This window comes from Aquarana catesbeiana, linkage group LG12, assembly GCF_042186555.1.
Source record: "Aquarana catesbeiana isolate 2022-GZ linkage group LG12, ASM4218655v1, whole genome shotgun sequence".
Taxonomy (NCBI): Eukaryota; Metazoa; Chordata; class Amphibia; order Anura; family Ranidae; genus Aquarana; species Aquarana catesbeiana.
This window is the reverse complement of record NC_133335.1, coordinates 4098883-4120990: the sequence shown is the minus strand read 5'-3', so window position 1 is coordinate 4120990 and position 22108 is coordinate 4098883. Positions and strand designations below refer to the sequence as shown.

The 22108-nt window shown below is 46.8% G+C and overlaps 1 protein-coding gene across 1 annotated transcript in view; it reads right to left on the bottom strand.

Annotated features, from left to right (window-relative positions):
• Nucleotides 1–21182, bottom strand: part of CACNG1 (calcium voltage-gated channel auxiliary subunit gamma 1) — a 46598-nt gene extending 25416 nt beyond the window's left edge. Inside the window, exon 1 of the mRNA XM_073607142.1 lies at nucleotides 20806–21182. Coding sequence (XP_073463243.1) covers nucleotides 20806–21046 — 241 coding nt within the window. The 5' untranslated portion in view covers nucleotides 21047–21182. The remainder of the gene's footprint in view (nucleotides 1–20805) is intronic.
• Nucleotides 21183–22108: the final 926 nt, after the last annotated feature.

Genomic DNA, 22108 nt, shown 5'->3' with positions numbered 1-22108 from the left:
TACTATTGGGTATAAGGGCACTGCTATTAGGTATAAGGGCACTACTATTGGGTATAAGGGCATTACTATTAGGTATAAGGGCATTACTATTAGGTATAAGGGCACTACTATTAGGTATAAGGGCACTACTATTAGGTATAAGGGCATTACTATTGGGTATAAGGGCACTGCTATTAGGTATAAGGACACTGCTATTGAGTATAAGGGCATTGCTATTAGGTATAAGGGCATTACTATTGGTTATAAGGGCACTACTATTGGGTATAAGGGCATTACTATTGGGTATAAGGGCACTGCTATTGGGTATAAGGGCAGACACTACTATTGGGTGTAAGGACACTACCATTGGGTATAACGGCACTACTATTGGGTATAAGGGCATTACTTTTAGGTATAAGGGCATTACTATTGGGTATAAGGGCACTGCTATTAGGTATAAGGACACTACTATTGGGTATAAGGGCATTACTATTAGGTATAAGGGCATTACTATTGGTTATAAGGGCATTACTATTGGTTATAAGGGCATTACTATTGGGTATAAGGGCATTACTATTGGGTATAAGGGCACTGCTATTAGGTATAAGGACACTGCTATTGAGTATAAGGGCATTGCTATTAGGTATAAGGGCATTACTATTGGTTATAAGGGCACTACTATTGGGTATAAGGGCATTACTATTGGGTATAAGGGCACTGCTATTGGGTATAAGGGCACTGCTACTGGGTATAAGGGCACTACTATTGGGTAAAATAGCACTACTATTGCGTATAAGGGCACTGCTATTGGATATAAGGGCAGACACTACCATTGGGTATAAGAGCACTACTATTGAGTATAAGGGCAGACACTACCATTGGGTATAAGGGCACTACCATTAGGTAAAAGGGCATTACTATTGGGTATAAGGGCACTACTATTGGGTATAAGGGCAGTACTTTGGGGTATAAGGGCACTACTATTAGGCATAAGGGCATTGCTATTGGGTATAAGGGCACTACTATTACACTACTATTAGGTATAAGGGCATTGCTATTGGGTATAAGGGCACTGCTACTGGGTATAAGGGCACTACTATTGGGTAAAATAGCACTACTATTGCGTATAAGGGCACTACTATTGAGTATAAGGGCAGACACTACCATTGGGTATAAGGGCACTACCATTAGGTAAAAGGGCATTACTATTGGGTATAAGGGCACTACTATTGGGTATAAGGGCAGTACTTTGGGGTATAAGGGCACTACTATTAGGTATAAGGGCATTGCTATTGGGTATAAGGGCACTACTATTAGGTATAAGGACATTGCTATTGGGTATAAGGGCACTACTATTGGGTATAAGGAATTACTATCAGTGTTTCATTGTGTTCGCTTGCTGTTCTACACTCAACCCGATGTGTCAGAGGGGACAGAAGCCCCATCTTATACACTGGCTCTTGCTGGAGTAGTGATGATACCTAACCTTAACCTATAACCTAACCGAACGTTTTGCACCACATCACTGAAAGAGTGAATGATGCCTGGAACAGACGTCCAGCAGAGGTGGTGATTCAGCAGCGAGCAGGTTGAAAGGTGCCTGGGACAAATGTAAATCTACGCTGAGAGAAATAGGTGAAAGCTGAACTCCAACCATAAACAATTTTTGGCCGCAATTTGTGCTGTAAAAAGAAAAGATCAATAATGAAGTGTGTGCAGCCGCGGATCTCATCATTCTCCTGTACAGTACAGTCAGCACCGGTAACTGACTTTTCCATCACAGATCACAACACGTGCTCTGCAGATCGCCCGTTCCAAAAAATGCTGCAAGCTTTTTCAGTGAATACAAGGCTCTCTGTGATTGGAGGAAGGGAGGTTGTAATGTTCATTCACACCTCCTCCAATCAGAGTATTTTGTATTCTTTGAAAAAAAAAAATTCAAAAATTTTTTTTTGGAATGGAAAAGCTACAAAATTCAAATGGCTAAAATTGGTTTATTAAAATAAAACAAAACAACAACAAAAAAAAAAGAGTCAGTCTCGATAGACCGCGTGGCTTTCCCTGAATCCCCTCTTCTGTATTTCTGTGTCTTCTAGGAATCTTAGCCTGGCAGGTGCCATCTTGGCTCCTGGAGGAGTGGAATGCATGGGGGGGATAGTAAGTGGTGGCGGACCCTTGTCCTGCGACCGTCCTTCTTTGGTTACACACGGGGTTAATGAGCGGGGAATACGGAGGGAACAGATGTCACTGGAGGTATTTTCATGCTGATTATATGATGAGTATTTCCTCATACCTCCCTCAGCCCCATCTGCCCTCCAGATCAGCTGATTACTTATTGCTCATGTTCTAGAGATCCCTAAGAATAACACCCCGGATCACTTTCCTCACCTGTCTGCAGCCCCCCCCGTCCCCGGGAATCTCCCTGATTTCCATTCGCTCACTAATTGTATCACAAAGTATTGCTTAACCCCAATCACAATGTATTAGCAAACCAAATCTCATCCATTTAGGGCTTACACCTACTTTGGTGATCACAGGGTAGTAAACTGCAACCCCCCCCCCCCAAAAAAATAGATAATGTGATAATGTGCTAGTATGCACTGCATGCTAGCACATTCAGGACTGTTCACCAAGGTGATCTGAGGGCATGTAGTTACATGTGGGAAATAGAAGCCATGGCAAAGTAATATATTCAAGTCTACCGGTTGATGGATTTTGTGTTCTTTTTCAGCAGGGCTCCGCCCCCTATAGAATGTTACCCCCCCATATGTATATCTTAATTCCAGCTTTATAAATCTCACATTTCAATATTTGATGATTGGGGATTTATCCCCGCCATCATGTGAACTGTTGCCTGGGTTACGCTCTATGCAGTGATAATTTGTTGCAAAGAATTATTTTATAAAACATGTGAAGGATGAGCCGCCCAGAACTGTATGGTGGAGTGCTGAACCCTCTGACAGTTTCTGCTTTCAATGCTGAGTTCAACAATACAAACACTATTATCTATACAGGAAATGGCAGTTTTCTGTGAGCGGGAGAGTGTCAGTAGTTTTCTATGGGCGGGGGAGTGTCAGTAGTTTTCTATGGGCGGGGGGAGTGTCAGTAGTTTTCTATGGGCGGGGGAGTGTCAGTAGTTTTCTATGGGTGGGGGAGTGTCAGTGGTTTTCTATGGGCGGGGGAGTGTCAGTAGTTTTCTATGGGCGGGGGAGTGTCAGTAGTTTTCTATGGGCGGGGTAGTGTCAGTAGTTTTCTATGGGCGGGGGAGTGTCAGTAGTTTTCTATAAGTGGGGGAGTGTCAGTAGTTTTCTATGAGCGGGGAAGTGTCAGTAGTTTTCTATGAGCGGGGTAGTGTCGGCAGTTTTCTATGTGCGGGGGAGTGTCAGTAGTTTTCTATGGGCGGGGGAGTGTCAGTAGTTTTCTATGGGCGGGGGAGTGTCAGTAGTTTTCTATGAGCGGGGGAGTGTCAGTAGTTTTCTATGAGTGGGGGAGTGTCAGTAGTTTTCTATGAGCGGGGGAGTGTCAGTAGTTTTCTATGGGCGGGGGAGTGTCAGTGGTTTTCTATGGGCGGGGGAGTGTCAGTAGTTTTCTATGGGCGGGGTAGTGTCAGTAGTTTTCTATGAGTGGGGGAGTGTCAGTAGTTTTCTATGAGCGGGGGAGTGTCAGTAGTTTTCTATGAGCGGGGTAGTGTCGGCAGTTTTCTATATGCGGGGGAGTGTCAGTAGTTTTCTATGGGCGGGGGAGTGTCAGTAGTTTTCTATGAGCGGGGGAGTGTCAGTAGTTTTCTATGAGCGGGGGAGTGTCAGTAGTTTTCTATGAGCGGGGGAGTGTCAGTAGTTTTCTATGAGCGGGGTAGTGTCGGCAGTTTTCTATGTGCGGGGGAGTGTCAGTAGTTTTCTATGGGCGGGGGAGTGTCAGTAGTTTTCTATGTGCGGGGGAGTGTCAGTAGTTTTCTATGAGCGGGGGAGTGTCAGTAGTTTTCTATGAGCGGGAGAGTGTCAGTAGTTTTCTATGAGCGGGGGAGTGTCAGTAGTTTTCTATGAGCGGGGGAGTGTCAGTAGTTTTCTATGAGCGGGGGAGTGTCAGTAGTTTTCTATGAGCGGGGGAGTGTCAGTAGTTTTCTATGAGCGGGGGGAGTGTCGACAGTTTTCTATGTGCGGGGGAGTGTCGACAGTTTTCTATGAGCGGGGAGTGTCAGTAGTTTTCTATGAGCGGGGGAGTGTCAGTAGTTTTCTATGAGCGGGGGAGTGTCGACAGTTTTCTATGTGCGGGGGAGTGTCAACAGTTTTCTTTGTGCGGGGGAGTGTCAACAGTTTTCTTTGTGCGGGGGAGTGTCAACAGTTTTCTATGTGCGGGGGAGTGTCAGCAGTTTTCTATGGTGGTCAGAAATTAAGGGGGGATACATTGTTGGTGGTCAGAGAGTGAGGACAGGATACATTGTTGGTGGTCAGAGAGTGAGGACAGGATACATTGCTGGTGGTCAGAGAGTGAGGACAGGCTACATTGTTGGTGATCAGAGAGTGAGGACAGGATACATTGTTGGTGGTCAGAGAGTGAGCACAGGATACATTGTTGGCGGTCAGAGAGTGAGGACAGGATACATTGTTGGTGGTCAGAGAGTGAGGATAGGATACATTGTTGGTGGTCAGAGAGTGAGGACAGGATACATTGTTGGTGGTCAGAGAGTGAGCACAGGATACATTGTTGGTGGTCAGAGAGTGAAGACCGGATACATTGTTGGTGGTCAGAGAGTGAGCACAGGATACATTGTTGGTGATCAGAGAGTGAGGATAGGATACATTGTTGGTGGTCAGAGAGTGAGCACAGGATACATTGTTGGTGATCAGAGAGTGAGGATAGGATACATTGTTGGTGGTCAGAGAGTGAGGACAGGATACATTGTTGGCGGTCAGAGAGTGAGGACAGGCTACATTGTTGGTGATCAGAGAGTGAGGACAGGATACATTGTTGGTGGTCAGAGAGTGAGCACAGGATACATTGTTGGCGGTCAGAGAGTGAGGACAGGATACATTGTTGGTGGTCAGAGAGTGAGGATAGGATACATTGTTGGTGGTCAGAGAGTGAGGACAGGATACATTGTTGGTGGTCAGAGAGTGAGGACAGGATACATTGTTGGCGGTCAGAGAGTGAGGACAGGCTACATTGTTGGTGATCAGAGAGTGAGGACAGGATACATTGTTGGTGGTCAGAGAGTGAGCACAGGATACATTGTTGGCGGTCAGAGAGTGAGGACAGGATACATTGTTGGTGGTCAGAGAGTGAGGATAGGATACATTGTTGGTGGTCAGAGAGTGAGGACAGGATACATTGTTGGTGGTCAGAGAGTGAGCACAGGATACATTGTTGGTGGTCAGAGAGTGAAGACCGGATACATTGTTGGTGGTCAGAGAGTGAGCACAGGATACATTGTTGGTGATCAGAGAGTGAGGATAGGATACATTGTTGGTGGTCAGAGAGTGAGCACAGGATACATTGTTGGTGATCAGAGAGTGAGGATAGGATACATTGTTGGTGGTCAGAGAGTGAGGACAGGATACATTGTTGGTGGTCAGAGAGTGAGCACAGGATACATTGTTGGTGGTCAGAGAGTGAAGTCCGGATACATTGTTGGTGGTCAGAGAGTGAGCACAGGATACATTGTTGGTGATCAGAGAGTGAGGATAGGATACATTGTTGGTGGTCAGAGAGTGAGGACAGGATACATTGTTGGTGGTCAGAGAGTGAGCACAGGATACATTGTTGGTGGTCAGAGAGTGAGGACAGGATACATTGTTGGTGGTCAGAGAGTGAGCACAGGATACATTGTTGGTGGTCCGAGAGTGAGGACATCAGTGCTCATCAATGCCGCCTATTAGTGCCCATCAATGCTGCCTATCAGTGCTGCATTTCAGTGCCCCCTATTAGTGCCCATTAATTCTACCTATCAGTGCCCATCAATTCCACCATTAGTGCTCATCAAAGCTGCCTACCAGTGCCACCTATCAGTGCTCAATGCCCATCAGTGCCACTTATCAGTGCTCATCAATGCCACCTATCAGTGCTCATCAATGCCACCTATCAGTGCCACCTATCAGTGCTCATCAATGCTGCCTATCAGTGCCACCTATCAGTGCTCATCAATGCTGCCTATCAGTGCCACCTATTAGTGCTCATCAATGCCACCTATCAGTGCCACCTATCAGTGCTCATCAATGCCACCTATCAGTGCCACCTATCAGTGCTCATCAATGCCACCTATCAGTGCCACCTATCAGTGCTGCCTATCAGTGCTCCTCAATGCCACCTATCAGTGCCACCTATCAGTGCTGCCTATCAGTGCTCCTCAATGCCACCTATCAGTGCCACCTATCAGTGCTCATCAATGCCCCCTATCAGTGCTCATCAATGCTGCCTATCAGTGACACCTATCAGTGCTCATGAATGCTGCCTATCAGTGCCACTTATCAGTGCTCATCAATGCCACCTATCAGTGCTCATCAATGCCACCTATCAGTGCCACCTATCAGTGCTCAACGCCTATCAGTGCGCATCAATGCCACCTATCAGTGCTCATCAATGCTGCCTATCAGTGACACCTATCAGTGCTCATGAATGCTGCCTATCAGTGCCACCTATCAGTGCTCATCAATGCCACCTATCAGTGCTCATCAATGCCATCTATCAGTGCCACCTATCAGTGCTGCCTATCAGTGCTCAACGCCTATCAGTGCTCATCAGTGCCACCTATCAGTGCTGCCTATCAGTGCTCAATGCCTATCAGTGCTCATCAATGCCACCTATCAGTGCCACCTATCAGTGCTCATCAATGCCCCCTATCAGTGCCACTGCTCATCAATGCCACCTATCAGTGCTCAACGCCTATCAGTGCTCATCAATGCCACCTATCAGTGCTCATCAATGCTGCCTATCAGTGACACCTATCAGTGCTCATGAATGCTGCCTATCAGTGCCACCTATCAGTGCTCATCAATGCCACCTATCAGTGCTCATCAATGCCACCTATCAGTGCCACCTATCAGTGCTGCCTATCAGTGCTCAACGCCTATCAGTGCCACCTATCAGTGCTGCCTATCAGTGCTCAATGCCTATCAGTGCTCCTCAATGCCACCTATCAGTGCCACCTATCAGTGCTCATCAATGCCCCCTATCAGTGCCACTGCTCATCAATGCCACCTATCAGTGCTCATCAATGCTGCCTATCAGTGCCACCTATCAGTGCTCATGAATGCTGCCTATCAGTGCCACTTATCAGTGCTCATCAATGCCGCCTATCAGTGCAGCCTAACCTTGCTTATCAATCCACCTATCAGTGCTCATCGATCAGTGCCACCTGCCCCCTCAGCAGGTCTCTGAGTGGAGGGCGTGTCTCTCATAGAGCTCAGAGCCGTCATTGACAGTTCTCCCTCTCCCCTCTCTCACATGGGATGAGAGAGGAAACAGACAATCTGCTTCATCTCTCCCCCCTCCCCCTCTCCTGTGTGTGTGTTCTGCGGGAGGTATGATCTCGTTAGCCTCATACTTGACTTCCCGCAGTGCACACACGGGGGGGGGGGGAGAGAGATGGAACGAGACAGGGGAGAGGGAGAACTGTCAATGACGGCTCTGAACTGTATGAGGGACACGCTCTCCACTCAGAGACCTGTGAGTAGCAATCCCGCTGGGGCCCCCTGACAGTGGCGGAATGCCAGGGCCCAGTCGCAAGCTTGACTGCTGCGACCCTAATAGTTCCACCACTGATATGAGCACCTACTGTAGCCAGTCTGTGGGGGGCAGAATTATTGTTGGTTGCTTGGGGATCAAATACTTATTTTACTCACTGAACTGCAACTCCATTTATAACATTTGTATCATTATTTTCCCCACTGTAGAAGGAAAGCCAATGCGTTTTGAGGGTCCAGATATTCCCCTTTCATCAGCTTGTGTATTAGTGTATATGACTGCAGATAAGGGCTACACTCACCGATAGAGCTACACTCACCGGAGCTGCAGTGATAGTCGTCTACACGAGGAAAGTCATTGTGCAAACGTTGGATGAAGGACTATTGCCTCTTTGTATGTACTTAGGCTTTGTTTGCTGTCTGTGTCCTCTGTTGGGTAGATAAACCCCACTATTTGTCCTGGTGACCACTGTCAGTGAGAAAGAAAATCCAACATTTTACAGTTGTCACCAGAACAGGAAATGAGGAGAAAGCTTCTAATGGGGGACACCTGTTCTGGCGACATCTGTCTAGGAAGGGAACCCCCCCTCCCCCGTTTTGTAAGAAATTTCCTTTCACTTCCTGTTGTGTCTCCAGGACAGGAAATTAAGGGACAATCTTCTCCAATGGAACACAGAGATCTCAGAAACAAGCTTTCCTGCTATATCCAAATCAAACATTTTGACTTTTGATCGACTTAAGTCAGAAGTTAAGAATTCACCACTCTAGACGTCTCACTTCACCATCCAGAACGCAGGGAGCAGAAAAAGTTTGTCTTTTTATTAATTTTGTATGCGTGGCCGTGATTGGTTCGTTTCATGACAGGACCGCGATCTGCTTCCAGCTGTTTTGCTCGGAGGCGAGTTTGGTGACAGACGAATTAATAATGGAATTAGCGAGAGCTTTGTCCCGGCCGATACAAAGTCTGGGGTCAACGACTGCATGAGGAGAGGGAGCGGACACTACTGAGATCTGAAATATATGTACAGATACTGAGAATTACACCTGACATACCAGAGAAGTGGTACTGTGCAGAGCCCATACATACAGAATAAGAACAGATACCGAGAATTACACCCGACATACAGGACAAGAGAAGTGGTACTGCGCAGAGTCCATACATACAGAATAAGAACAGATACCGAGAATTACACCCGACATACAGGACAAGAGAAGTAGTACTGTGCAGAGGGTGTGGCTGCTTGTGGATCAGCTGAAGTCTGTGTGGTGCTGAGCTGCTCTGATGTCTGGTACAAGCCCAGGGTTGGGCTCCCCTGGGCGGGGATCTCTCTCAGGAGAGTCCCAGGCTTTCCGGCCTACACAAGGACTGTCTGGTGAAGCTGTGGTTGGTGGTGAATAGGGATGAGCTCCGGCGTGTTCGCATGCTGCACGTGCCGATCCCGCCAGGAAGTCGGCACGGCGCAGCGCTAATCACAGGCAGTGAGACATTTCCCGAGCTCTGCAGCCACACATCGGGAAATGTCTCACTGCCTGTGATTAGCGCTGCGCCGTGCCGACTTCCTGGCGGGATCGGCACGTGCAGCATGCGAACACGCCGGAGCTCATCCTTAGTGGTGAAGCTGGAGGACAGAGTTCTGGGAATGGGAAGCAATCTGCAGAGACTGTAAGTAGACATGGAAATGTTTGTATGAAAAGTACCGATAATACTGATAAGAGGAAGTCTGGTGATGTTATTCAGCAAAAGAGTTCTCAGTCTAGCCAGTCATTGCAGGCCCAGCAAGCCCAGCACAGTGCAGCTCAGTCTGTTCAGAGACATGTTATTATCGCTCAGCACAATCCAAACACTGGAAGTGCAACTCAATCCAGCCAGACATTACAGTCAATGCAAACCCCTCAGAGTGGGGCTCATTCAGTCCAGCAACTTACTAATACCACCCAGTGCAGTCCAAGTTCTGGAAGCGTGATCCAATCCAGTCAGCCATTACAACCACAGCAAGCTCAGCAGAGTGCAGCTCATAGAGCTCAGAGTGGAGCAGAGACATCGGTTTCTCCCAGTACTCCTCGTAAATACACCAGAACTTCCTTAGAACAGAAAACCATTAAAGAGAACTTACAACAGTGTGTAATGGTGGGCAGCAGCCAGGGACGTTCATCGCGCTCTAAGCTGCAGCAGAATAAAGAAGAGGGTGGTAATAATTTTCCACAATCTGGCCCAGTGAAACCAGCTACACCCAGCAGAGACCCTCAGACCAGCACTGGTAATAGGAAGGTGGATCAGGATTTCAAGCGTCCTGCAGCCGCGAAGCAGAAAGTGTTAAAGTCTGAACCTGCGCTGCACCTGGCTGACAAAATTCCTTTCCTGGTAAAAAGAATGGAGTCCCTGAGAAAAGCCAAGACTAGAATACAGAAGCAGATTGAATGTGTTTATAGACTTAAAGCTGCCAACCCCAAGAAGGAAATTTTATATGACAGCAAACTGAACTCCCTGGGCATTGAACTGGCCGGTGTGTCAAAGGACATTGATACTGTTCTGGAAGAACTGGGACCAGTGGCGGAGGTGTACCACAATTGTGATCGATTTGAGGCGGGATTGAGTGGAAGGATTGAGTCTTCTACAGAGTCAGACTCTGGGGATTCGGTCCAACGCATGCAGCCACCACATGTGTCTCCTGAAGGGAAGACTGTGCAGCCTCTGGAGGACAGTGAGGTTGGAGCAGATCCTCCTGCTGGACTTCCAGCTCTGGAGGGTGGTGGGAACATCAGTATAACCCAGCAGATATTCACAGTACAGGAGACTCAGAGGAGTGACATGGTGGACTCCCAGCACATGGATTGTGAGAACAGTGCTGCTGCCACTAGTACTCCTGGTGGGAGCCATGCTGGGGTGACTGGTGTTCATGGGGGGAGCCATGCTGGGGTGACTGGTGTCCATGGTGGGAGCCATGCTGGGGTGACTGGTGTTCATGGTGGGAGCCATGCTGGGGGGACTGGTGTTCATGGGGGGACTGGTGTTCATGGTGGGAGCCATGCTGGGGGGACTGGTGTTCATGGTGGGAGCCATGCTGGGGGGACTGGTGTTCATGGTGGGAGCCATGCTGGGGGGACTGGTGTTCATGGTGGGAGCCATGCTGGGGGGACTGGTGTTCATGTGGGGAGTCATGCTGGGGTGACTGGTATTCATGGTGGGAGCCATGCTGGGGGGACTGGTGTTCATGGGGGGAGTATCACTGGAGTAACTAGTAATGATGCTGCTAGTAATGATGATATGAGGTGCAGTGATGATGTCACTAATATTGATGTGGTGAATAATTCTGATGTTATCAATGCTGGTATATCTGAATGGGGTCATCAGCAGTCTGAGGGCTCTGAGAATGTAGCGATGGAGGAGTCAGTTCAGAATAACCCTCAGGACTTCCCCCCTTTGGTGGATCCACCACCTGCTCCACAAGGGAATGCTGGTCCATCTGGTCATATCCCTCCTCGGAATGCCTGGAGCCGTGGGGCCCCTTCTTTTTCTACCAGTAACCGTTATACTGGTCAGGCCTTTAAGAGAAGGAATGTGGTCAGATTGAAGCATAGGGGTTCCAGAGAGGAGCTCCCTGATAGGAGGTTTGTAGTAAGGGAGTTGCTGTGTCATCAGATGGGGTTTGCTCCTGCAGACATACTGGCAGTCATCAATCTCCCTGACAGACAAGGTTATGATGTCAGCTTTAAGCTCATGTCTGACTTAGACCGGTTCTGGGCCAGTTTTAGTGGTTTGCGGGACAAGGAGGGTTGGAGGAATTTCATCTTTATTCCCATCTCCAAACCTGAAACAGCAAATGTTACCATCATGTTCTGGAATGAGTCTGTGCCCCCCCAGGATGTTGTCATCTGGCTTAGAAGACATTGTGAAATGGTTTCTGAGTTGACAAAAACTAAAGACAGTGATGGGATCTGGACAGGTGGTTGGAGGGTTCTTGTTAAGTTGAGGCAAAGTAACAATGTTACCCATCACCTACCAAACTCTTTTTTCATTGGGCGGGAGAGAGGAGTTTGCTTCTATGCAGGTCAGCCCAGGTTATGTTATAAATGTGGTAAATCTGGCCATGTGGCGAATGTTTGTACGATCCTGAAGTGTAATCTTTGTGGGGAGGTTGGCCACATCAGTTCTACCTGTGAGAAGGTTAAGTGCAATCTATGTGGTGGGCTTGGCCATTTCCATAGGGATTGCCCGGAGGCCTTCCATAATAAGGATGGGGAATCTGCAGACAATGAATTGTTGGCTGCAGCAGAACAACTAGAGGAGGAAGCTTTAATAAATGGAGCTGTATTGACTAGGGAGGAGGTGGTCCCGGAGGTCCAGGAGATTACTCCCGGGCGGACTGACAGTGTTCAGCAGGCTAAGGAGCAGCCGGCCCCACATTCCTCTTCTGTTCCAGTTCCTGTCTCTGTAAAGATCACTGGTCAGAAGAGGAGGAATAGGAAAAAAGATAAATCTACCCGTAAACCCAAAAGTGACTGGACATTAGTGCAGAAGCCAGCTAAAAAAGTGAAAGGGGCACCAGAAGTGGGTACGGCACTTTCCACCAATAGGTATGAAGCGTTATCAGATTCAGATGCTGACTTCTATTCTCTGGAGGCCCAGGAACTGGAGCAGGAATTAAAAAGAGTGGAAAAGGAGTATGTGATTGGCTCAGAGGATGACCCGCCCACTAAAAGGCGTCCGCCCCCTGATCCTGGATCCGCAGAATCTGATATGGAAACTGGTAGTGGGCAGAGTGACTCCGATTCTGACTTATAACGGAGATTTATGGAAAGGAGTCTAATTGTCACATTTATTCCTATTGATGCCCTTTAACTGCTAAGTTTTTGACCTAAACAACATGTCAGTAATTGTTGTATTTATGTTCTTTTCAGTCAGTTAGTTTGTTATTATGTATCTTGTTTGTTTTTTACAAATAAAAATCTCCATACATACAGAATAAGAACAGATACCGAGAATTACACCCGACATACAGGACAAGAGAAGTTGTATACGTATACCGCCATACGTACAGAATAAGTGAATAAGAACAGATACTGAGAATTACACCTGACCCATAAATATTGGGACATCGACACAATTCTAATCTTTTTGGCTCTATACACCACCACAATGGATTTGAAATGAAACGAACAAGATGTGCTTTAACTGCAGACTTTCAGCTTTAATTTGAGGGTATTTACTAGGGATGAGCTTCGAGTTCGAGTCGAACTCAGGTTCGACTCGAACATCGGCTGTTCGCAAGTTCGCTGAACAGTGAACAATTTGGGGTGTTCGCGGCAAATTCGAATGCTGCGGAACACCTTTTAAAAGTCTATGGGAGAAATCAAAAGTGCTAATTTTAAAGGCTTATATGCAAGTTATTGTCATAAAAAGTGTTTGGGGACCCAGGTCCTGCCCCAGGAGAAATGGATCAATGCAAAAAAAAGTTTTAAAAACGGCCGTTTTTTCGGGAGCAGTGTTTTTAATAATGCTTAAAGTCAAACAATAAAAGTGTAATATTCCTTTAAATTTCGTAGCTGGGGGGTGTCTATAGTATGCCTGTAAAGGGGCGCATGTTTCCCGTGTTTAGAACAGTCTGACAGCAAAATGACATTTTAAAGGAAAAAAGTCTTTAAAGTACTCGCGGCTATTGCATTGCCGGTCCGACAATACACATAAAAGTTCATTGATAAAAACGGCATGGGAATTCCCCACAGGGGAACCCCAAGCCAAATTTTTTTTTTTAAAATGACGTGGGGGGATCCCCTAAATTCCATACCAGGCCCTTCAGGTCTGGTATGGATATTAAGGGGAACCCCGGCCAAAATAAAAAAAAAATGGCGTGGGGTCCCCCTCAAAATATATACCAGACCCTTCAGGTCTGGTATGGATTTTAAGGGGAACCCCGCGCCAAAATTAAAAAAAAAACGGCGTGGGTTCCCCCAAGAATCCATACCAGACCCTTATCTGAGCATGCAACCTGGCAGGCTGCAGGAAAAGGGGGGTGGGACGAGAGAGTGCCCCCCCTCCTGAACCGGACCAGGCCACACATGCCCTCAACATTGGGAGGGTGCTTTGTGGTAGCCCCCCAAAACACCTTGTCCCCATGTTGATGAGGACAAGGGCCTCATCCCCACAACCCTGGCCGGTGGTTGTGGGGGTCTGCGGGCGGGGGGCTTATCGGAATCTGGAAGCCCCCTTTAACAAGGGGACCCCCAGATCCCGGCCCTCCCCCTGTGTGAAATGGTAAGGGTACCCCTACCATTTCACTAAAAAACTGTCAAAAATGTTAAAAATGACAAGAGACAGTTTTTGACAATTCCTTTATTTAAATGCTTCTTCTTTCTTCTATCTTCCTTCGGTTTCTTCCTTCATCTTCTGGTTCTTCCTCCGGTGTTCTTGTCCGGCATCTTCCTCCACGGCGCCGGCGTCTTCTTCCCTTCTTCTCCTCGGGCCGCTCCACATCCATGATGGCATGGAGGGAGGCTCCCGCTCTTCTCTTCATCTTCTTCTCTTCATCTTCTTGTCTTCATCTTCTTTTCGGGCCGCTTCGCATCCATGATGGCATGGCGGGAGCCTCCCGCCATGCCATCATGGATGCGGAGCGGCCCGATTAGAAGAAGGGAAGAAGATGTCGGCGCCGCGGAGAAAGATGCCGGACGAGAACACCGGAGGAAGAACCAGAAGAAGAAGAAGATGGAGGAAGAAACTGAAGGAGGGTAGAAGAAAGAAGAAGCATTTAAATAAAGGAATTGTCAAAAACTGTCTCTTGTCATTTTTAACATTTTTGACAGTTTTTTTGTGAAATGGTAGGGGTACTTTTGTACCCCCTTACCATTTCACACAGGGGGGAGGGCCGGGATCTGGGGGTCCCCTTGTTAAAGGGGGCTTCCAGATTCCGATAAGCCCCCCCGCCCGCAGACCCCCACAACCACCGGCCAGGGTTGTGGAGATGAGGCCCTTGTCCTCATCAACATGGGGACAAGGTGTTTTGGGGGGCTACCCCAAAGCACCCTCCCAATGTTGAGGGCATCTGGCCTAGTACAGTTCAGGAGGGAGGGGCGCTCTCTCGTCCCCCCCTCTTTTCCTGCAGCCTGCCAGGTTGCGTGCTCGGATAAGGGTCTGGTATGGATTTTTGGGGGGACCCCACGCCGTTTTTTTTTTTTTATTTTTGCGCGGGGTTCCCCTTAAAATCCATACCAGACCTGAAGGGTCTGGTATAGATTTTGAGGGGGACCCCACGCCTTTTTTTTTTTTAATTTTGGCCGGGGTTCCCCTTAATATCCATACCAGACCTGAAGGGCCTGGTATGGAATTTAGGGGGACCCCCCACGTCATTTTTTTTTTAAATTTTGGTTCGGGGTTCCCCTGTGGGGAATTCCCATGCCGTTTTTATCAATGAACTTTTATGTGTACTGTCGGACCGGCAATTCATTAATAGCCGCGAGTAGTTTTAAATGACTTTTTTTCCTTTGAAATGTCATTTTGCTGTCAGACTGTTCTAAACATGGGAAACATGCGCCCCTTTACAGGCATACTATAGACACCCCCCAGGTACGAAATTTAAAGCGATATTACACTTTTATTGTTTCACTTTTAGCATTAATAAAATCATTGTTCCCAAAAAAACGGCCTTTTTAAAACTTTTTTTTGCATTGATCCATGTCCCCTGGGGCAGGACCAGGGTCCCCAAACACTTTTTATGACAATAACTTGCATATAAGCCTTTAAAATTAGCACTTTTGATTATTCATGTTCGTGTCCCATAGACTTTAACGGTGTTTGCGTGTTCGAATGAATTTTTTGCCTGTTCGCATGTTCTGGTGCGAACCGAACAGGGGGGGTGTTCGGCTCATCCCTAGTATTTACATCCAAATCAGGTGAACGGTGTAGGAATTACAACAGTTTGTATATGTGTCTCCCACTTTTTAGGGGACCAAAAGTGATGGGACAATTGGCTGCTCAGCTGTTCCATGGCCAGGTGTGTGTTATTCCCCCGTTATCCCAAGGAGCAGATAAAAGGTCCAGAGTTCATTTCAAGTGTGCTATTTGCATTTGGAATCTGTTGCTGTCAACTCTCAATATGAGATCCAAAGAGCTGTCACTATCAGTGAAGCAAGTCATCATTAGACTGAAAAAACAAAACAAACCCATCAGAGAGATAGCAAAAACATTTGGTGTGGCGAAATCAACTGTTTGGAACATCCATAAAAAGAAAGAACGCACCGGGGAGCTCAGCAACACCAAAAGACCCGGAAGACCACGGAAAACAACTGTGGTGGATGACCAAAGAATTCTTTCCCTGGTGAAGAAAACACCCTTCACAACAGTTGGCCACATGAAGAACACTCTCCAGGAGGTAGGTGTATGTGTGTCAAAGTCAACAATCAAGAGAAGACTTCACCAGAGTGAATACAGAGGGTTCACCACAAGATGTAAACCATTGGTGAGCCTCAAAAACAGGAAGGCCAGATTAGAGTTTGCCAAACAACATCCAAAAAAGCCTTCACAGTTCTGGAACAACATCCTATGGACAGATGAGACCAAGATCAACTTGTACCAGAGTGATGGGAAGAGAAGAGTATGGAGAAGGAAAGGAACTGCTCATGATCCAAAGCATACCACCCCACCAGTGAAGCATGGTGGTGGTAGTGTCATGGCGTGGGCATGTATGTCTGCCAATGGAACTGGTTCTCTTGTATTTATTGATGATGTGACTGCTGACAAAAGCAGCAGGATGAATTCTGAAGTGTTTCGGGCAATATTATCGGCTCATATTCAGCAAAATGCTTCAGAACTCATTGGATGGCGCTTCGCAGTGCAGATGGACAATGACCCGAAGCATACAACGAAAGCAACCAAAGAGTTTAAGGGAAAGAAGTGGAATGTTATGCAATGGCCAAGTCAATCACCGGACCTGAATCCGATTGAGCATGCATTTCACTTGCTGAAGACAAAACTGAAGGGAAAATGCCCCAAGAACAAGCAGGAACTGAAGACAGTTGCAGTAGAGGCCTGGCAGAGCATCACCAGGGATGAAACCCAGCGTCTGGTGATGTCTATGCGTTCCAGACTTCAGACTGTCATTGACTGCAAAGGATTTGCAACCAAGTATTAAAAAGTGAAAGTTTGATGTATGATTGTTAATCTGTCCCATTACTTTTGATCCCTTAAAAAGTGGGAGGCACATATACAAACTGTTGTAATTCCTACACCGTTCACCTGATTTGGATGTAAATACCCTCAAATTAAAGCTGAAAGTCTGCAGTTAAAGCACATCTTGTTCATTGTTCATTTAATATCCATTGTGGTGGTGTATAGAGCCAAAAAGATTAGAATTGTGTCCATGTCCCAATATTTATGGACCTGACTGTATATGGACTGGTCTCCTCCTAGTTGTTGTTATACGATGACAGATGACACGCAGACTATATTCTTGGGGTGTATTTGGACCCTTTTGAGGGGGAGGGGGATAGTTGGGACACACTTGTTTTCCTGACTCTGGAATGTCTCTTGTGAAATGGAGATCTGTCTAAAAAAATTGGTCTCATTCCGGCGGTGGAGTGGGGGGGGGGGATTGAGTTTCATCCACAAGACGTTTAATTTTTGCGGTTGCCGGACATGTGTTGATCACAGCTATAAATGTTCCTCCTTTGGGCTCTGCACTCATCTCAATGGCTGAACATGCGTCCTGTGTCTGGGATTTTCTCTGACTGTCAGAAGAAGGAAAACTCCACAGATTGCAGCACTTCCCCCTCCGTCATCTTTATATCAGAGCTGCTCAACCCTGTATCAGACCGACCACCTGATATATCAATGGTCATCCTCTGCTGCAACCTCCCACCTTGTGACTGACTACAAAGTTACAATGTACAGTCTGATCACGGGGGGAGGGGAGACTGAGGAAATTACTCCTCCTCCTTCTACAAAGTTATAATGTACAGCCTGATCACTGGGGGGAGGGGATACTTAGGAAATGCTTCCTCCTTCTACAAAGTTGTAATGTACAGTCTGATCACTGGGGGGTGGGGAGACTTAGGAAATGCTTCCTCCTTCTACAAAGTTACAATGTGCACTCTGATCACTGGGGGAGGGGAGACTGAGAAAATGCTTCCTCCTGCCTGCAGCAGACTGACAACATCATCTTGGCCTAGGCAAAGCCACTGACTGGATGGCTTTTTAATGATAAAAGGTGGAGCTTTTCCACTAAATGATTGTGTTGCTGTATATTGTGGCGTGTCATTCACATAATACAGAAGTATAAAGTTCCTGACAGGCCCACTTTAATGTGCACTGTTCAGTCTGTTTCGGTTCCCTGTTCTGCTTCTCTGGCACCCAACGTTAAGCCTGGTTTCACACATGTGCGGTGCGAATTGAAGCTCAGGTTTCACTGGGGAGATAACAATCTCCTGTTCAACGGATTCATTGCGTTTTGGCTCAGGATTAGAGAGCAGGGAGAGGGGGAGGGAGGGGGAGGTGTAGTGAGGAGAAAGAGAAAATCCTTGTTCAGAACGCAATGCATCTGCGAATCAGATGCGTTCCCATAGGAGATAATAGGCTTGTAGTTCGCACCGCAATGCCCAAAAAACGCACACGTTTTTTGTGCAATGCGCAGTGCGAATGCAACGCACATATGTGAACCAGATACATTCATATGAATGTATTTTAAAATGTCCTGCGAATTAGATGCGGTGTAAGCCGCATCTAATTCGCATAGGTGTGAACCCGGGCTAAATGTTTTCATAGCATTTTTCATACAACGGCGTGCAAAAGTGATCCCCTTGATTAACCAGAAAGCTGGTCTTGGGCCCCCTGTATAGAGTATGTGCCACAGTTTATGCTTGGCTAATAATAGGTAATCATATAGTGAATAATCCTAAAATTGGATCTCAGGGCCCCAATCTTGGGTGACCCCGCAGGGAGTGGGCATCATGGGTAGGTACACTGATAGACCCGAGACAGGTCCAAACTCATCACCTCCAGGACTGCGTGTTCTACAATGTGGGGACAGGGGGTGTGGCCAGAGAAAATCCTTCAATGTATAACACCCTATGAGAAATACTGAGGACATTTGAAACTACTCAAATTCTAAAGCCATTATATTCTGCAATACAATCTGGAATGACTGGTCAGGGGCCCCGCCCCTTTCTGCTTTGTCCCTTTTAATCTTGTCTTTAGCACCCTAACTTGTAGTATTTTATCCGGTTATCTATACATCAGAGACATATGCAGCCTCATTTACCGCTTGCCTGCAGTATGAACTGTTTGTGTTACTTCACTGCCAACAGATTCACACATGCACTTGGCAGATGGGAAACAAAGAAGCTTGAATTTGATTGGCTGTGGGGGATACAGAACAGTTCCCAGTTCACATAAGCGTTCTTTCTGCTTTGAAGAGCTAGCACTCCTGATAATAGGATGTTACAGTGATACCAACCATCGGATGTTGATATCATGAACACAGACGAACGACTAACGCATTCCAACATGATAACGTCCCCAAACACACTTCCAAGACCACCACTGCCTTGCTAAAGAAGCTGAGGGTAAAGGTGATGGACTGGCCAAGCATGTCTCCAGACCTAAACCCTATTGATCATCTGTGGGACATCCTCAAACGGAAGGTGGAGCACAAGGTCTCCAACATCCACCAGCTCCGTGATGTCGTCATGGAGGAGGTGGAAGAGGACTCCAGTGACAACCTGTGAAGCTCTGGTGACCTCCATGCCCAAGAGGGTTAAGGCAGTGCTGGAAAATAATGGTGGTCACACACAATATTGACACTTTGGGCCCAATTTGGAGATTTTCACTTAGGGGTGTACTGACTTTTGTTGCCAGCGGTTTAGACATTAATGGCTGTGTGTTGAGTTATTTTGAGGGGACAGCAAATTTACACTGTTATACAAGCTGTACACTCACTACTTTACATTGTAGCAAAGTGTCATTTCTTCAGTGTTGTCACATGAAAAGAAAGAATGAGAATATGAGGGGTGTACTCACTTTTGTGAGATACTGTGTATTATTCTATGTTTGGTTTGTTTATTTTGCATCTCATGGACTTCAGTGTGTTACTGTAGGTATAGCTTGGTGGACACATATACTATTTATAATGTTTGGTGGATACATGTAGATATGTAGACGGGGAGGGGGTTGAGTCACCAAGCTGGAAATCTATGAAATGTTTTCTGCATTTGATTTCTCAACAAATAGGTAGCGTTAGTCCGACTTAAACCCTCTTGTCAGGATATCCAATCAGGTGGGTTCACACTGCTGATTTATTGCTATCAAAAGAAGTTTATACAACTGGACTGTAACATGCGTGGCCAGGTTTAGTCATTTGTGTTTGCACTGGAAAGGTTTACCAGCCACGTTGTAAATCACTCCGAAAGGTCAAGTTGTCGGAAATTTGGTGTTGCAAGAATAGTGTACTTGTTTATACTCCATTCACTCTGTAGTGGTCCAACCCAATTTCCAGTGCTCCCAGTCTGAGAGGACTCTGGAGTATCCTTTACACCTCTCAATGTATCCATATTTTTAAAAAGAGAACCCACCACCAGGAAGACTGAGTGGGCCGCACAGGGTGCTCACCACATCTAACTCAACGACTAATGGTCCACCCCAGTGGTTCCAGTCTGAGAAGACTCAGGAATATCTTCTACACCTCTCAATGTATCCATATTGTAAATAAAGAGAACCTACCTCCAGGAAGACTGCATGGACCACACAGGGTGCTCACTCACCACATCTAGCCCAATGACCAGTGGCCCAACCCAATGCCCCTTGCTCCAGTCCGAGAGGACCCAGGAATATCCTATAGACATTTCAATGTATCCATATTGTAAATAAAGAGAACCTACCTCCGGGAAGACTAAGTGGGCCTCACATGGTGCTTATCACATCTAACCCAATGCCCAGTGCTCACAGTCTGAGAAGACTCAGGGTGATATTATAGATGTCTCAATGTATCCATATTGTAAATAAAGGGAAACTACCTCGAGAAAGAATGAATAGGCCACAAAGGGTGCTCACCACATCAAACTCAATGACTAGTGGTCCAACCCAGTTCTCCCAGTCTGAGAAGACTCAGGAATATCTTATAGACATCGCAATGTATCCATATTGTAAATAAAGAGAACCTACCTCCAGGAAGACTGAGTGGGCCACACAGGGTGCTCACCACATCGTTGCCCTCCACCGTGATCCTCTTGGTGCACAGTTTCCACAGGCCGAAGTGGGCCACCTCGCAGGGTTGGGTGAAATCGTCCACCTTCGGGCTCATGACCGCCCAGTGGTTACCCATGATGGCGGCCAGCATCAGAGACACCCCAATCAGGGTGATAAAGAAGGCGATCCGGATCTTCAAGGCTTTAAGTTCCTGCATGGTGGTGGTGGTGGTGGTGGGATCCCGGGGTCTGTGAGTCTTCAGGGGGTCTGAGACTTGTCCTGCTCTTGGTAGGGATCTCTCATCTACTGGAGTGTGTGTCTGTGAGGGATTTTTGGCTGGGGTCGGGGAAGGGGCTGGGCGAGCCTCGCAGTCCACAGCTGTTGGGATCTGTCATCACATTTTATAGGCAGGCTCAGTGCTATGGGGGGCTTCTATATACTTCGACAAGACGCTTAGTCTCCCTAATCCTTCTTTTTGTCATATCGGGAATTCTCCTAGTTCTGATGATGAAGTGTTTAGTTTTCTCTAATAAATAATTACATTGTTGCATCCTGCAATACAAACAAATACTTCCCAGGGAAATAAACATTTACTTTGTTGTTTTTAGGCAAATAAAAGTAGATGGAAACCCAATCACTGTAATCTCCTATGAGATTTAACATGTAAGTCTAAGTTTACACGATCGTTCAAAGTGGGCGTTTCCTGACGAACACCTGTCAGCGCTCTGTGTAAGTTATATGCATTGCAGTGGACAGTGTAGTTCACATGGTCATGTTGGTGTCACTTTGTGTCCATCTCACCAAAATGTATCTGACATGTAGTGTTCGGCTGACTGTACCGCTCCCCGAATGCATTTATTCACATCAATGTAGATGCACTGCAAATGTGCCACAAACGCATCAACAAACACACCTATTGTGTTTACAGCATGCGTTTAGAAAGCGTTACTATCCAAGATGATAATAGAAGAAGCCATACAATAGAAAACCAACACAGAGGGCACTATTCCTTCCACTGATATCAACAGTGGGGAACCATTCCTTCCACTGACACCAACAGTGGGGAACCATTCCTTTCACTGACACCAACAGTGGGGAACCATTCCTTCCACTGACACCAACAGTGGGGCATTATTCCTTCCACTGACACCAACAGTGGGGAACCATTCCTTTCACTGACACCAACAGTGGGGAACCATTCCTTTCACTGACACCAACAGTGGGGAACCATTCCTTCCACTGACACCAACAGTGGGGAACCATTCCTTCCACTGACACC